Genomic DNA, 15,514 nt, shown 5'->3' with positions numbered 1-15,514 from the left:
GCAGATGACTGTACTCCCAGGTGGTCCTGTAAGAGATGGCTGGATGTGAGATTAACAGTGAGAATTCACAGGTTATTTTGATGCTTGAAAGAGAGAGGACTCTTTCTAGAGACCACAGATCCATCAAGCAGCTCTTTGTTTACAGGAGGCTACAAAAAATTACCTTGCCAAAGATCACTAGGCATTGCTGCAGGGAAAGACAACGTACAGCCTCTGTTATAGTGCAACGCATTTTGATTTAGCAGCTGCACATCCAAAGATGATGCTTTACTGTCTTCCCTACAAAACTATGCTGGTCACAAACCCAGAAAAATGACAGATAAAACCACTAAGTGTGTGCTCTCTTATGGGTGAAATAAGTATCTTTATCACAGCACAAAAGGGATTAACTATTTGCACAGGGTGTACAGCCTTCCCTTCAGCCACTCTTAAGGGAACACACATATTCTCATAAAGCTAATTGTGAAACCCGTTAGAGAACAAGGGGTCTCCAGCTCAGAGGGACTGAGGACACTTCTGCACAAGGCAGGAACTCCTACTGCAGCTGCAGCATGATACACTAAGGATTCCCCTATGTAAGCATCACTGGATAGGTAGCACCCCCTAACAGTCCCTTTTGCAAGTACATGTGCTGGTGCTGTGGCCTGGCCTGGCTGCTGGAAGGCTGTAAGAGCAGCCCCCTATAGTTGTGGGATAGCTGGTTTTGTGTGCCTCTTCCCAACCTCATTGCACAAAGTTCTAACTGGTCCAGCTGGTTGGTACCATTACCTTTCATGCCCTGGGATATGAGAAGGCATGGCAGCTGCAATGGCTCTGATGGCACCCAGACACCACTGCAAGCTGGCACTCTCAATCCCTACCCGTGCACAGAGGCACGGCCAGCTGTGTCCTGCGAGTGTCTGAGAAGGACGGATGCTTCGTTATAAATTCACTGTAGTATGAGGTTAGGAAATTGTAATCACTTTATCTAAGGATTTATGAGTCACACTAAAAAGGTCCAAGTGTTAATGACAACAAAAACAACAACACACGAGTCATTTCCCAAAGGCGCATTAACGTTTTTTCCCTTTGGAGATAGGACACTGAGGTATGAAAAAGTTAGGCAACTTGCCTGGAGTCACAAGATGAGTCACTGATTGAAAAAGGACAAGTCCAAGCTAAACCTGATGAAAATCTACAGCATACTGATGCAGACCTTCCATGAATATCAACTGACTCCATAGGCAGGCATCAGAATGTTGCAGTAATTGCCTGTTGCTTTCCACAGCCATTCATTTTGGTTTGTTGTCTATGAAATACCTGTTTTGGAAGGTACTTCTTACAAGTATGTTTGTTCCTCCTTTCCCCTCCTTTCAGACGGGAAAGATCCTAGTAGTGAAGGTTAGTGACACCCTTTGGATTATTCCATTCACTAATCTCAGCATAAAGCCAACCCACTTCCAAGAAGTCCTCTAATTATTCAGGCACTGTGCCCTTCTCCACAGAGAGTAAAGACTACCCCAAATACCTGCACCTCTCTTCATCCCTCAGGATACCAGAATCCAGCAGCTTCCACACTACCATGAGAAGAGAATGGCCAGTATCTCAGCAGGAGCTCATTAAGCTGCATCCATAACAATAACTGACTTCAGTAATGAAATTACAAAGCAGCCACAGTACATGTTTTCAAAATATCAATCCTGAATCAAGTCCAGCTAAAACTAAGCATGAAACAAAACAAAGGCTTACAAAGTGATAAGAGAAAAAAGTTACAGCTTATAAAAATAAATTCTATCTAAAAGAAATAATTAACACCTTTCAGAAAGGCACTCTATTCACACTGAAAAGCAATCATAGCAATTCACAGCAAGCACTAGGTCTTTATTGCACTAGGTCTTTATTGCTTTTGTCTTTTCAGACAGCAGAAAAATGTAAACTGCCTAGAGCTAGCTGTAGGATGATGGACAACAGACACCTGACTTCTCATCATAATAAACTCCATTTATTTTGCTCCCCACCAGCCCTCTTTGCAGCCTTAAATCAGGAGTATAAACTGAATAAAGCACGATCTTGCTGGTCATTTTGAAGCCCACAGCACATCACTGAAATTTACATCCACACAAGTCATTAAGGAGAACACATGTGATTAACTTAAAGTATGATGCATTCCATAAGGTGACTTCTTTTGTTAATATTAATCAAATTGTAGCAAAACCAATGTCATATATTTTGTTCTAGAACTAAAGGGTAATTGGTAGGAAATTACCCACAAAAAACAGCTATGAAAATCTTGGCTGCAAAGTAGGGTGAGATTGCCAGGTCTTATGTGAGAGCTGTCAATTGCATAGATTAGTGAAATGAGAATTTGAAAGGTTCCCCTGCACGAAAAATAGAAATCTATCAGCAGCTTTCCAGGGGGTTCTGCTTTTCTTTCTGCATTGCAAATGGTGAGACATCTAATAAAGCAATTACAGCACTCAAAGGTAATTTCAAGTGCGCAACTGTGGGCCCGGTTATGGAAGAAAAACTGTATCTCCTAAAAACAAAATTACAGGGTTGGAACTCTATCAGTTCTGAAACACTGGAATGCAAGCAGCAGAATGTGCTGGGCAACTCTGTTCCTCAACAAATGTCCCTACATAAAACCCCTCCATGGGTTTGGATATTGCTTGTGGATAGAGTCTCTCTTCACTGTTTTCCCTTTATGTGCTCTGTTGCAGCATCTTTGCATTAGTGTCTCAAACTGATACTCAACCTACAAGACCCTGGGGGGTTCAAACAATCAAGGACAGAGTGGAGAACATGCTGTAATAATTTTCACTTAAACTTCAGCAAAGACTGGAATGCTTAAATCACATTTAAGACATGGTTTGCCCAGTCTTATTACAGGGAAGCATTTAGTAAAAGGAGAACGAAAATAATTGTCCTTATGAACTACCATTTGTTAGTGAAGAACTACCTATCCTCTTTTTCAAAAAGCATATTATAGTGATGACTAAAGTTTTCTGTGTGTTTTGCAAAAACAGAAGTGACCTGAGAAATAACACTACTACAGTATTTTTTTGGGTCAAAATTAAATAAGTGGTGTTTCAAAAACCATCAGGGATAAAATGGCAGATTTTCTGCTGGAATAGAGTGATTTTCAACTCATGACTTCAACTACTCAGTTAATACTTATGTCATTTGATTCATCACTGTGGGGAAAGAGGAACTCCACGTAGCTCAGGACTTACCAGCTTGTAGCCAAATTTGTTCAAGAGTTGTCCAGAGCTTCACAGGTCCCTGCTTCATTGTACTGCTCTGCATAGTTATTTCAGACATGGCCTGTTCCAGTCTTGATGCAGCAAGGGAAGAGGCTCGTTGTGATCCTACAAACCAAATAAACAATTATGTATTTTATACTTATTTGTGATATTTCTTGACTTGTTAAGGCAGCTGGTCTGATCCTCCACTCACTGCATTGGTTTTATGTAATAAGAACTCTGCTGAATTTTGGCATGACAAACTGGAGAAGTATGTTTTATAAAAGGTTAATTTGCTGAAAAAAACCTCACTAAATTATCCAAGAGCTGCAGCTCAAACAAGCAAATTAAGAGATAGTAATTTTATAAAGGTCTGCTTAGCATTCATCAAGGAAGCAACCATATTATGCTTGTTTGGGAAGCAGAAGTCTAGCATCAAATATTTTCCACAAATACCTATTTTATAAGCACAGTCATCATACAATTACAAAATGTGCCCCACTAAGGTAAAAAATTCATACAGCATTACAAGGCAGCTTAGCCCCATTCACACAGCATACACATTTCAAGTGACATCAACATTGTTCTACTGATTTAGAGGCAGGAGGGGTTTTATTTAACCTTGGGGAGCACAGAGTTCAGAGCTTTGACTATATTAACCTTTAGTATGCACTGTAACATTTACGCGAGAATAAAGTATTTGGCTCCCACACTTCTGGGACAAAACATCACATCAAAAGCTTATCCCAGGAGGGCTGCATGGGCAGAAACCACATTCTCCAGTACAGCAAGTGGGATTATAGTGGTGAGCCAACCTCTCAGAGGGGTATCAACATGGTAGTAACAAAATAAGAAGCTACAAATTGAGATTTCAGAGTTGGCTTTGAGAAATAAATATTTTAGTATACATAGGTTTTAATGTGATTTTATGGTTGATAAGCTCTTTCTCTGGAGAGCTGCTGTGACTGAAGCACTTGTGTTGATTAGCATTACTCTTGAATCTACCCTTACAGGCTGACCTCATAAACCACAAGATCCTCAAGTTAAAATCCCGCTTTTTCTCTCCCGCAGCCACAGGGCACATGCACTTAATGGTCTCTCTGAGAGGGACAGCATGCTTTTCCAGCTGGAGTGTGCTCAAGAGAGAGAGGGCTGCCAAGCCACACCTCCTCACCAGCAGACCAACACAGCAGACCCTGTGATCCCCAGGCACGATCTCCTGGCCATCTCTGGATGCTGAGCAGGGACCCAGCCTCCCGGCAGGCACAGGGGGAGACTGCTCACCTGGCAGGACATGGCTGCAGCTTCTACTTAACCCGAGGTGAGCGTGTCAGGGCTTGGGAGAGACCACAAGTGCAACCCCAGGCTCAGAACTGCAATGGGAAATATTTGTCCTATTATCTCATCGCTAACTAATGTCATTCATTTCAAGCAGGAGGACTTCAAAACAGCCCTGCAGCAGGCGCCTCCCACGGCTCCCTTGGAAAATGCAAATGTGCTCTTCCCAGATGCATTTCTTAAATTCCTACATAATTGCAAAGACATTCCTGATCTAATGTTCCAAGAGATGACAGTGCAGTAATGTAGCAATTACAGCTTTAAGGGTATAGGCAAAAGCCATTCAGCTTTGCAGGAAGAATTTATTGTATTTACCAGTTTATTTAACTGATCCACCTTCAGCCTGTTTCACTGCATGAGATTCTTCCCCTGCCTTGCCCACTCACACTCCTCTCCCCCATCCCTATCTCCACTAGTGAGAATTTCCCTTAAACTCCCAGAAATTTAAGTCAGACTAGAGCCATTTGACACAGGCATAACTACCAAGCATTTATCCCCAGCCATCTAAAATACAGAGAGCTTCTGTGCACTGCAGAGACAAGAAAATGGACACATGAACAGCTAGTGATGTTATTAGCAGAGCTTTGAAGCTACGGCAGACTTCTTGCCTTCTAGATTGGCAAACCTGGAAAAAATTACATGAACTTTGTGGATTGTGCAGTCAGCCTAAGGAGATTCTTATATTAGCATGTTTTGAATGCAACTTTCAGTACCACATTTTCCTGCCAAGGCTGCCCTCTCCCAGAGAAGCTTGTGGAGCTGTGTTTCTTGCAAGCATCCAAATGTAATGCTGGGCTGTTTGCACAGGGTGGGCAGATAGGCTGGTGTATTATTCACATCCTCACAGAGCTCAGGGAAATCCTCTTTTCCTTGCAAATCAATCCAAGAAAACTAAATCACCTTTGTGCATTTTGGAGAGGTTCACACACTGCCTAAGTAGATCCCGTTAGAATCTACTTAAGCATCCTTCCCTCACAAAGCAGACTTCCCAGGAATACAACAGCACAGTTGCTCTCAAAGAAACCCAAGTTAGCTGCTCCTCATCTTATCTTCGCTAGCCCAGTAGTTGCCAAGAGGGGAATTTGGGACTGATCCTGCCCAGTGCAGTGGGCATCTGCACAGCTGGACAAATGAGACCCAAGTTACTTAGCAATTTACATGGAGGTTCTTTCCATTTTATATCCCTTGGCATTCCAATCCTTTGATGTTTATTCTCTTTTCCTTCTTTCCCAGCCTACAAGAGGAAGCAGAATATTTTAGGCAGAGACCATGCCATCCCTGCTTGGCCTCTGACACAGATACACTCCTTGCTCTGGACACGTACATGCCAGATGATCAGGCTCTCTCCAAACCAGCCCATCCTCCACTTTTCCCACCTCTGTTCTCGCCCATCTCTGCTGGGATGCTCACAGCAGTTCTCCTTAAAGCTTGTCAAACCAAATAAACTCTGTAAGAGAAAGTTTTAGCCAGCCTGGTCCTTCTGGACTGAAAGGGGCTCAGCCACATCTCTGAATCTCAGGCAAGCAATGTGGTGCCCCGGGAGTGGGCTGATGGCTACTGCAGCCACAAAAGTTTACCTCTAACACTGTTTACCTCTAACTCTGTCCTGAGAGGGGAGATCAGAATGTGTCACACTGGCAGGACTCTGGCCCCAGGGTGGTGAGGGGAGATGGAAAAACTTGAAGCGACATTAAAAAAATTATCTGCATGTCTCATTATAAGCTATCTCCTCCTAAAGAAACATGCTAAAAAAACCTCCCCACAAAACCTGTCTCACAGAACTTTAATGTCATGCCTCAAAATACATGCAAATTTGGCATATGAAGATATCATATCAATTTGTTATTTTAGTGCAGTCTCTTTCTCTATTTAACAGCTCTACCAGACAGAATATAAACTTCACATTTTACAATAAAACCCTCCGAACATTTTGGAAATAACTCATGAAATAACAAACTGATTTTGTTGTGATGAGCTCTGCACATAAGCCCTACAAAATCTATCCAAATAATTTTAAATCACTGTTCTAGGATGTTTTAAGACCAAAAAGACCAAGTTTAATATTTTGCATTTATGTGAAAATTGCTATCAAAATAGAAATGTAGCTCATTAGATTTACTAGGCTTATAAGAAACACGGAACTCCCAAGCCTAAATCACTTCAGGCAAAAGCATTATAAGATAAGACTGAATCAGAGAAAGAATGAAATGGCAAGGCAGCTGACTGATATCAGTGAATTTAGTTAGGAACACTGCTTCAGTTAGGAGAAGATAAAGAAAATAAAGAGGAATTAACCTTTCTGGCAGCAAACCTAAAATTCTGGCACAGCAAATAATCTAATTGTGGTCTAGCTGAGGGAGAGGCCAGTGTCAAAGCTGGCCACAGTGAGTGCCACTCCTCAGTGATGAGCCCAGAGATGGCAGAGCGCCTGCGCAGCGATGCTGCTGCATGCTCCCGGGGGATTGCACAGCAGACAGCGCTGCCTGCTCCACAGCCATGCAGAAATATCAGACCTCCTCCCTCCTTCCAAGCAGGCAGCCCCAGCCCCAGCTCTGGAGGAGCACAAGGGCAAGAGGGAGTAGAGCTGTACCCTCCAATCTCACCCACTACTCTCTTCAAAGAGGCTCCCAGCAGGGAGAGCAAACCCAGGTGCTTCCCTCCTGCAGATGGAGAACAGCAGCACTCAGAGCCTGCAGAGAAGGGAGCCACAGAGCCCTGCTGAAACCAGCCAGTGCCAGCCCCACACTTAGGTGGGTGGTGTAATTTCAGTACCAGCTCCTTTCTTGCATTCATTGTGGGGGCAACCACGTTAGCATGGAAACCTGGATTCTCAGAGTGGAGGAGGAATATATTTCTTGGCTAAAACCAAACTGCATTCAGTGCAAATCACTTTAGGTGCATGAAAAGCTGATTCAAAACTTGTACTTTACATTAATTTGCCCTTTCTGGCAGGCAGCACCATGGCATACAGCACAATTAAGACTCAGACAAACCCTAATTCCCTAGAGATCCATGAGATTTATGTGTTAGCTTTTATTTTTTGTCCATTTTTTGAGTTTGAGGTTCACTCTCTTTGTAAGTGTTTCACCTACATCCACAAGCATAGGCATTTGATTCCCTAAAAAACCCTCCAAATCAAAAGGCAAGTTTCTCACATTATCATCTGATTTTGAGCTAGGGTTTTAAAGTAGTACCAAGTATCACGAGACTTACAACAAAAATCACAAGTCAGCAGCGCTCTCTGAAAATTTCTTTTCCCCTTTACTGCCAAGATCAGCTTTGATGTCTCAGTTACTTCCATCTGACTCTTATCTGGTACTGTGAATATGTATTTACCATACAATAAAGCATCACAAGGCTTATGCACAAATCCCAAAGCAAATCACCATCTAATAGGAATTGACACTCTCACTCGGCTTTCCAAAACCAACAATAGCAGCTGGCTTGATCAGGACATCTACAAAGAATTAAATGAGGAGGCAGGCCGAGGGATGGAAGGAATAAAAAATAGAAAGAAGGAGAGAATTATACATCTCAGAGAGCTTTGTGAAAGAAAGCAGGAACTCCTCTCTGTGTTATGCATGGGGAAGCCAAGGTACAGGCAAACCACAGGGACACATTTTACAGCAGAGCTGGCCATGGAGGCAGACCTGGACCTCCTGACCAGCAACTTGGATGTGCACAGGCCCACCACCCTCTCCAAAGACAATGAAATATTCATTTCTCACAAAAGCACGTGTTTAGAACAGGAAAGCACAAATCTTATTTCCTTACCAGAATCAGTGTCATGAGCATCTGGCAGAGTGAGATGCAGTCCATTATGCTTTTTGATTACTGGTGTTTCAGTCACACTACTTCCTTTCTCAGAGCCACTGTAAAGAAACAAAACTGTGTAACCTGGACATCTCTCAGAGGAGAAACATTCCCCTCAAAGCAGGCAATAGTTTAGCTGCCATGGGAAGTGAAAAATCAAGGTTTTCAGTTGTGAGAAATCAGCTTATTGAATGTATTAACATCTGGCCCACTGCCACTGGACAGGAAGCTCAGAGACTGCCCAGCAGGGGCTCCAGGGCACGCACTGGTATTTAGTTTATTTGGCTATAGGGAGTCTTTACAAACCAATGGACAAGAAACATGTTGGCAGCTAGAAGTCAGAGCAGAGGAGGCCCACTAGCAGACCCAGACCCAGCAAGAACCACCATCTCTTGGGCTTTTCTACAGAATAATTTGTTCACAGGTCTACTGTGCTGATCCTTTTGAAAAAGACCAATTACCACCTTCCACCTGGGTGCTAATTTCTTCATATTTTCATTTCAAAGGGCTTATTTTCTCCCCTTCCTCCTTTGTTCTGTTCAAAAAGAGGAGGAAGATAAAAACTACCAGATAGCACTGCTTTATGAAACAGGTCTGCTTATGAAACTCTGGTCTGTTCTTCTACTGGACTTCTGTCCTCACAGGAGAGGCCTTACAAAGAAAAACACACCAAAAAAAAAAAATCATGTGGCTAACAAAAAGTCACTTAACACAGATCTCTTGAGCCTTCCTGTCACCACATAGTCTGCCATCCCCCAAGGATCAGTGGTGATGATATCTCCTCTCATCATCCATTAAGGGATGAAATACCAAAAGGAAAAGTGACTGCCCTGACTACTTTTTCTGGCACACTTCCAAGCCTGGAGCTCAGCCTTTGGACAATACTCCTTCCAGGAAGCAAGTTGTCAGAGAGACATGATTGGTGTGGATGCCCCCATCTTTCAGTCTGAGGAGTCTTTTGGAACGGATTGCACAGAATTCCTTTCAATTTGCATTGATCTAGCAGAAGAATCAGCTGGGGACTGCTGTTTGGTTTTAAACACAATTATTCTGTTATCACAGAAAACAGCAGCAAAAGACAAACCAAGTCTAGTCCTTCCCAGCTAACAACCTAAGGCTGAAAGCCACTTACTATCATTCATCATAATAGCAATCATATTTACAGTAGCTAAATAACTTTTTACTTGGGCTTTGGGATCAAGCATAATGGTTTCTGTTAATGCACTCTGAATTCTTGGGCACTGGACTGCACCACTCTGTCCCTGAATGGGCCTCCCTTGTCTTCCATACTGGTTTCCACACTGATAATTCATTTGAGCCTATCACATAGTGACAGAGAGAAAGGAAAATTAAATTATCTGTCCTATGCCTCAGCCTTACCTAGACAGGACTGACGTAAATGAAAGTGCCCTGGCCAGAGGCTGCTGGTGGAACTGTATGGAGAGCTCAGTCTTACTCCTGTGTATACAGGAATAAGGCAGCTGCACTTCCATATATTACTGCCATGACTCAAGTGCTACCTTAATGCAGCAGCACTCCCATGGAATCACTGTTCAGGCACATGCTGAAACACTGATACACTGATAATACACTGTACTCCTACTCTAAGAACAGGGGAAGAGATGGGAAAATCCCAGGGTGAAAACCCAGTGTAATGCATTGTGCAAAACAGCCACTCCCAATGGCTCTGTTATCCCAGAGAAGGGCTGAAAATGAACTACCCTTTAAAAGCTGCAGTACAAAGCCTTCAGCCAGGAAAGCTTTTTGATGCATCATGGAAGGGATAGGAGCCAGATGATTTGCTTTCTACATACAGCACTGGAAAGGTTGCCAGTAGGACAGCAGGACATCCACTGCCCATGTTTTTGAAAAGTAGTTGAGACAATGGACAAATTGGTGACAAAAATGCTGAGTGGGACACTTGGTTGTGAGACTGCAGAGGCACCAGTTTGTCAGAAAGAAGACAGGGACTTGAACAGCCCATATGAATAGCTGCTGGGGATAAAATACTGGGCCCTGAGAGACTTTTTGGTCTGTCAGTCACAGTAAGATTGCAAAGCCAGCAAACAGGCCAGACAAATGGAACTGAAGTGCCATTTAATTGTGTAGGCAATTATCTACTGATTGAACCAGTAAGGAGTACTGGGTGCAATAGCTCTCAACTTTGTGTAAATGCAACCTTCTCTTTTGCAAGAGGCCCTAAAAATGCCTTTGTCCAAGTCTCACTGATAAGAATTCCCCTTAAGTTCCTCTGCCAGCCCTACCCAGAATACTTTACATATTTGTTAGCTGATACTGCTGCAATTTGCTAAACACAAGGGGCTTCCTGGGTCACTGAATCCAGTCTAAAACTGCAGGTACCAAGTTGATTCTTGTTACCTTTCCAGTAGCATTTTCTAATAAAAATACTTTATTATGTGCTTTTTGAAAAAAGAAAAAAAAAAAGCCCTGCTGGAATAGCAGTGAAATACATACCAGAGTTTTTAAAAGCAAAAGCAATTTGTTTTGTTTAAGATTCTATGGCTAAAGCTTATCAAAAGCCTCTAAAGCTATCACATCTTGGGTTTTTTAAGTATAAGAGCCAAAGCACAGCTTGGGATCCAAATGCAGTCCAAATGGCTGAACTAGTTATTTGTCTGTTTTCCAATGTACTCTCTACAGTCTCAGGCTTGCAGCCCCCCCTTGCAAGAGTGAATCTTCCTCAGTCATAACTGTTCAGTGTGGATTTGATCAGCTTCATGAGGACTACTCATGGGTAGAAAGATTACTCATGTGAGAGGTACAGGATTGAAACCTTAGCTAAAGATACTAAGGCCTAAGGAAATCAATGATTCAAGTCTGTAAAAGACCACTGCTGCTATGTAAATATCTTGATTTTTTGTGTTTGGTTTGCTGCTCATTAGCTAAACCAACAAGAATTACTAAGAACCCCTCAAGGACAACTTGTACATAGACATGCACCATTCTGTACATATACTTCTGGTGTTTATAAAACTTATGCAATGCATACAGAAACTGGGGAACAACTCAAGCTACATCACCCTGCTGTCTTGATTGCTGCCATCAAGCATGCTGTCCTTCCCATCAAACACAACCCCTGTGGACATTATGGGCAAGGGATCTTGGTATAATATTCCCAAGACACTGTACACTGATACCTTGACTAGGGCAATATCCTAAGGGTGTAGGAAGGAAGAAAACCCAACTCAGTATCTTCCACACTTTTTCAACTTTACCTTTCAGTGGGGCAGCAGATGAAAGGGAGGAAACAGGGAACATAGCATTGTGTGAATGCAGATTTACTAGGACAAGGGAAGGGTGAAAGATGCTACATCCTTCCTTTCTTTCCTTGCCCAGTTAGCACCAGGCTGTGCTACCAGTGTGCAACTACAGCATATGAGTTTGGCACTGTGCCTTTCCTTGGCTTACTCAATTCAGGACTGTGTCACCCCCACACATTCCTGGGTGGTGCCAACTACTGCAGACTGTGAACAATAGCTGATGAAAGCTCAGCACTATTGGGGAGAAAAAAAATCTGTCCTCCATTCTGGACACCCAAATATGGATACAGATGTTTAGGCATTTGGTTCAGAAACCTGTGGTTCAAATTGCTTCTTCAGTATTAAAACACTGAGGTTTTGGTTTTGTTGTTTTAAATTTTTTTTTTAATAATGGCCATTAATATCTTCCCCCTTTTTTTTTTTTTAATCTGCTAGAAATATTACTTATCTTTAAAACAGTACTGTTTATCACCCTTCTTGCAAAATAACTCAAGTATCTAGAAAATTAAAAAGGATAACCACATTACCAATTACAAATCTGAACTTGCTACAGTGGAGAAAGCCTACCTGTGCTGTAAAACACTGTATACCATCTGCCACATCTGCAACATATGTCTGCATGTCACCAGAGCCTCTTCAGGTCCTTTATGTATCCATTCCAGTTTTACTTTGGTGAAGAGTAAGCTGCAAGATGAAAAAGAATAACTCCTATTTTATTGGCATCTCATAAAAGTAGAGAATCAGTATCACTCTGGCAAGATCCTGGCAGGCAGCATTTTCACTTGCTTTGTACGTGCAGTAATAAAAGAAAACACCGTAGCACAAAACATTTCATTTGGCTCAAGTTTGATTCCCCACAAGGAGATGAGAGGATTAACAATATTCCTCAGCTGCAGTCAAATCTGCGTCACAAAGCTGGCAGGACAGTGTTAAAAGCAAAGCATTGCAAAGCTAACAAGGTGAAACATAAACTAAATCTCATTTTATTTTGGACAGTATTAAAACCAGGAGAAAACAGAATTGCTGTAATACATATGCCCAAGCTGTTTTCTTAATCTGGCATCTCCTTATAGCACTGGCTTATATAATGAATTTCAGACAAAAACCCCAGCACACTTAACATACACAGATAATTATGTAATGCCTCACAGGAAGGAAACACTTTTTCTTAACCCCAGCTGGCAATCATCTCATGCCCCCAGGCAAGACAGCTGATAGCCTCGTACATTCTTGTTCTAGGTAGTGGAACTGCTGCTACTATTCTTATACCTAGAGAAGACGTACTTGCACAGACCGCTGGAATTCAGCAGAATTGGGTCACACAGAGGTTACAAGACAGATTTGGCAATGACACAAGCTACCACTTGCTGCCAGCATAGCTTTTAATACCATCCTTCACTACACCCATTTTATCTAAATTGTGAAGATGATATAATTTATTTCTTTTATATTAATGAAAAACTTACTTTTCTGCTTTAAATGTTTTCGTGAAGTCTGATACCAACACAATTTTAATTCACTTGATATGGCTAGCAATTAATCCACTGGAAGCACATATGTGTACATACATGTACACAACAGCTGAATGCTAAAAATCCTAAAAACGGGTTTGTGAATGTGACCTGCAAGCTCCTGAGGAATCCAAACTACTTCAGAAAGACACAAGAGCAACTGCAAATACAATGTAAAGAAGAATTCACAGCTGAATAAGAGATCCTTCACTTGGAATAATTAGAACTCTATTGCCAAGACTGTGTAGTGCATATCTACAGGAATGTGCTAAAATGGCAGTTCCATTTGGTACTAACAAACATCAGGGTGAGCATTTTTGATTTTGGTTTCTCGTTTGATTGGTTGGTTTTTCCTTGGGGGGCGGGGATGGTAGTTACCAAAATGTAGCCCAACTATATCAACTGCTAGAGTGAAGTCTGCTCATGGCTGCTGCTACAATTGACCTGGTAAAACAAGCATTCCACAATATTCTGCAGGTACAAACTCTGACTAGCAAAGGCAGATCAAGATTCATAATGAAGGGAATTTGTCTTCACCCTTTACTATTTTACATCCCTACTCTATATCTTTGATTTTCTTGTTACTGGTGTGGGCAAAACAAATACTGGTAAGAACATAATCTGCTCTTAGGCATGCTGACCTCCTAACTGGGAGGAAATGCCTTTATGATTCAGGTATTTGAGGCTAAAACACAGACTGATCAAAATTTTGCTGGGACAAAAACGTAACAGTGGATGGATGCACTGTTAAAAAATAAGTCTTAATTCAAAGGAGTGGTTAGCAATGGAATTGGCCAGTGATGCCTGCTGCTCTGTACTTCCTGTGACAGGCCTCATAAGAACAATGCCTGTATCAACACAACAGGATATAGAATCAATCACTTGGGCATAAGGAATACATATCACACTAGAAAGATGGGAAGTTACATCACGGAGTGCAATAGTATTAAAAAAGACATCAAATTCCTGAGCAACAATGCAGTTAAAAGGTCAAACAACCCTTAGCATCCATATACAGAAATGTAATCAGGTAGGAACTGGAAGACATGGCTATTCTTGATCAGAGCATCAGCAAGACATTTGTTACAATCCTGTTTCTAGTTCTTGCTCTTTGATTCCAGAAGATGACTAAAAATGGGATATGGTTCAGAAAATGGTTATGCATGATGAAGTGAAGGCTAGAAAAATGTATTTCATCAGAGGCTTGATAAGCTCAGTTTATTTCCTTTAACCAAGAAGCAGCAAAGAAATTGTTTTGCCCCAGCCTGCAAGCATCTACATGAAGTCTCTCATTGTGAGTCTTTGATGTAAAAGAAAAGATACACAGAATCTAAGAATTCGCTGGAAGCTGAAATCAGTCAAATGGAAATTTCTAAGTAAATGTATTCACGTAACTATCAAGGAAAATAATCTTTGCAGCAACTACCTTGTAAGAACAGTAAATTCTGTAGTCATTAAAGCCTTTTCAGCAAGGCAGGATAACATCTGGAAAGCAATGGTAGTGTACAAACAGAAGCTGTGGGTTTGATGCATAGGCTCATGAGTGAGTTTCTTTGGGCTGCAATGTGCAGAGGGGTGAGACTACATCATCTTCCTTCCCGAAGTTACTCTATTAAAAATATTCTTCCAGTCCCAGAAGCAAGCACATTGAACAATCTATGCTATTTTAAACATACAGAATAATTTTTAAATCACTACAAACTTTCAAAATGAAAGACCTTCTAAAGCACTGTACGGCCCCCCTTGCAGCAGAAGAACAGTGGTCAAGAAGACCAAGGCTCAGAGACCAGCTGTATTTCATCCCAGAACAAAGCCACACTTCTCAACATGGTAAGATACCGCTCAGTATTAATTAAACAAGCAAACCTATTAACAGTCAAACTCCACGACAGGATGGCTCTGTTAAAGGCTCCTTCTTCTTACATTAGCAGGGACATAGATGGCTTATCAGCAGGGAAGTAAAATCACTACATAGTATATTTACACATTGCAGTTAAACATTAAAAAGACAAAGCAAGCATTTTATCACTCTGCTGTTTACTGCTTACAGTGAGTATATGTCATCTGCTCTGGATGAAGATGCAATGTTCTGTCTCAGGAGAGAGAACAACTAATGAAACCAAGGAAAAAAACAAGTCTCTCACAAAAACATAATGAAGTCTCAGCACAATACTATTATGAGTTGTAAGGCACAGGCACACTACAGGATCTTGGAGATACCATGCCCTACTAGCTGTTGTGGCACTTCACCTTGGGAATAGTGTTATCCACGTTATTGTGTAGTCTTATAATGAACCAAACCAAAAGACAAATTGGAGGAATGTAAGAAGCAAAAGGAATCAAACCATAC

General features: G+C 41.7%; 1 protein-coding gene across 3 annotated transcripts in view; it reads right to left on the bottom strand.

Annotated features, from left to right (window-relative positions):
* TTC7A (tetratricopeptide repeat domain 7A) overlaps positions 1-15,514 on the bottom strand; it is a 189,361-nt gene that overhangs the window by 66,370 nt on the left and 107,477 nt on the right. For all 3 annotated transcript variants that reach the window (XM_036379594.1, XM_036379593.1, XM_036379595.2), the window contains 3 exons: positions 12,221-12,337; positions 8,334-8,431; positions 3,213-3,347 (listed from right to left, as the gene is read on the bottom strand). In XM_036379594.1, the coding sequence (XP_036235487.1) occupies positions 3,213-3,347; positions 8,334-8,431; positions 12,221-12,337 (350 nt within the window). The remainder of the gene's footprint in view (positions 1-3,212; positions 3,348-8,333; positions 8,432-12,220; positions 12,338-15,514) is intronic.

The sequence above is a fragment of the Molothrus ater genome, chromosome 3, assembly GCF_012460135.2.
Source record: "Molothrus ater isolate BHLD 08-10-18 breed brown headed cowbird chromosome 3, BPBGC_Mater_1.1, whole genome shotgun sequence".
In the NCBI taxonomy this organism is placed as follows: Eukaryota; Metazoa; Chordata; class Aves; order Passeriformes; family Icteridae; genus Molothrus; species Molothrus ater.
The sequence above is the reverse complement of the archived record's forward strand: the minus strand, read 5'-3'. Positions and strand labels throughout refer to the sequence as shown.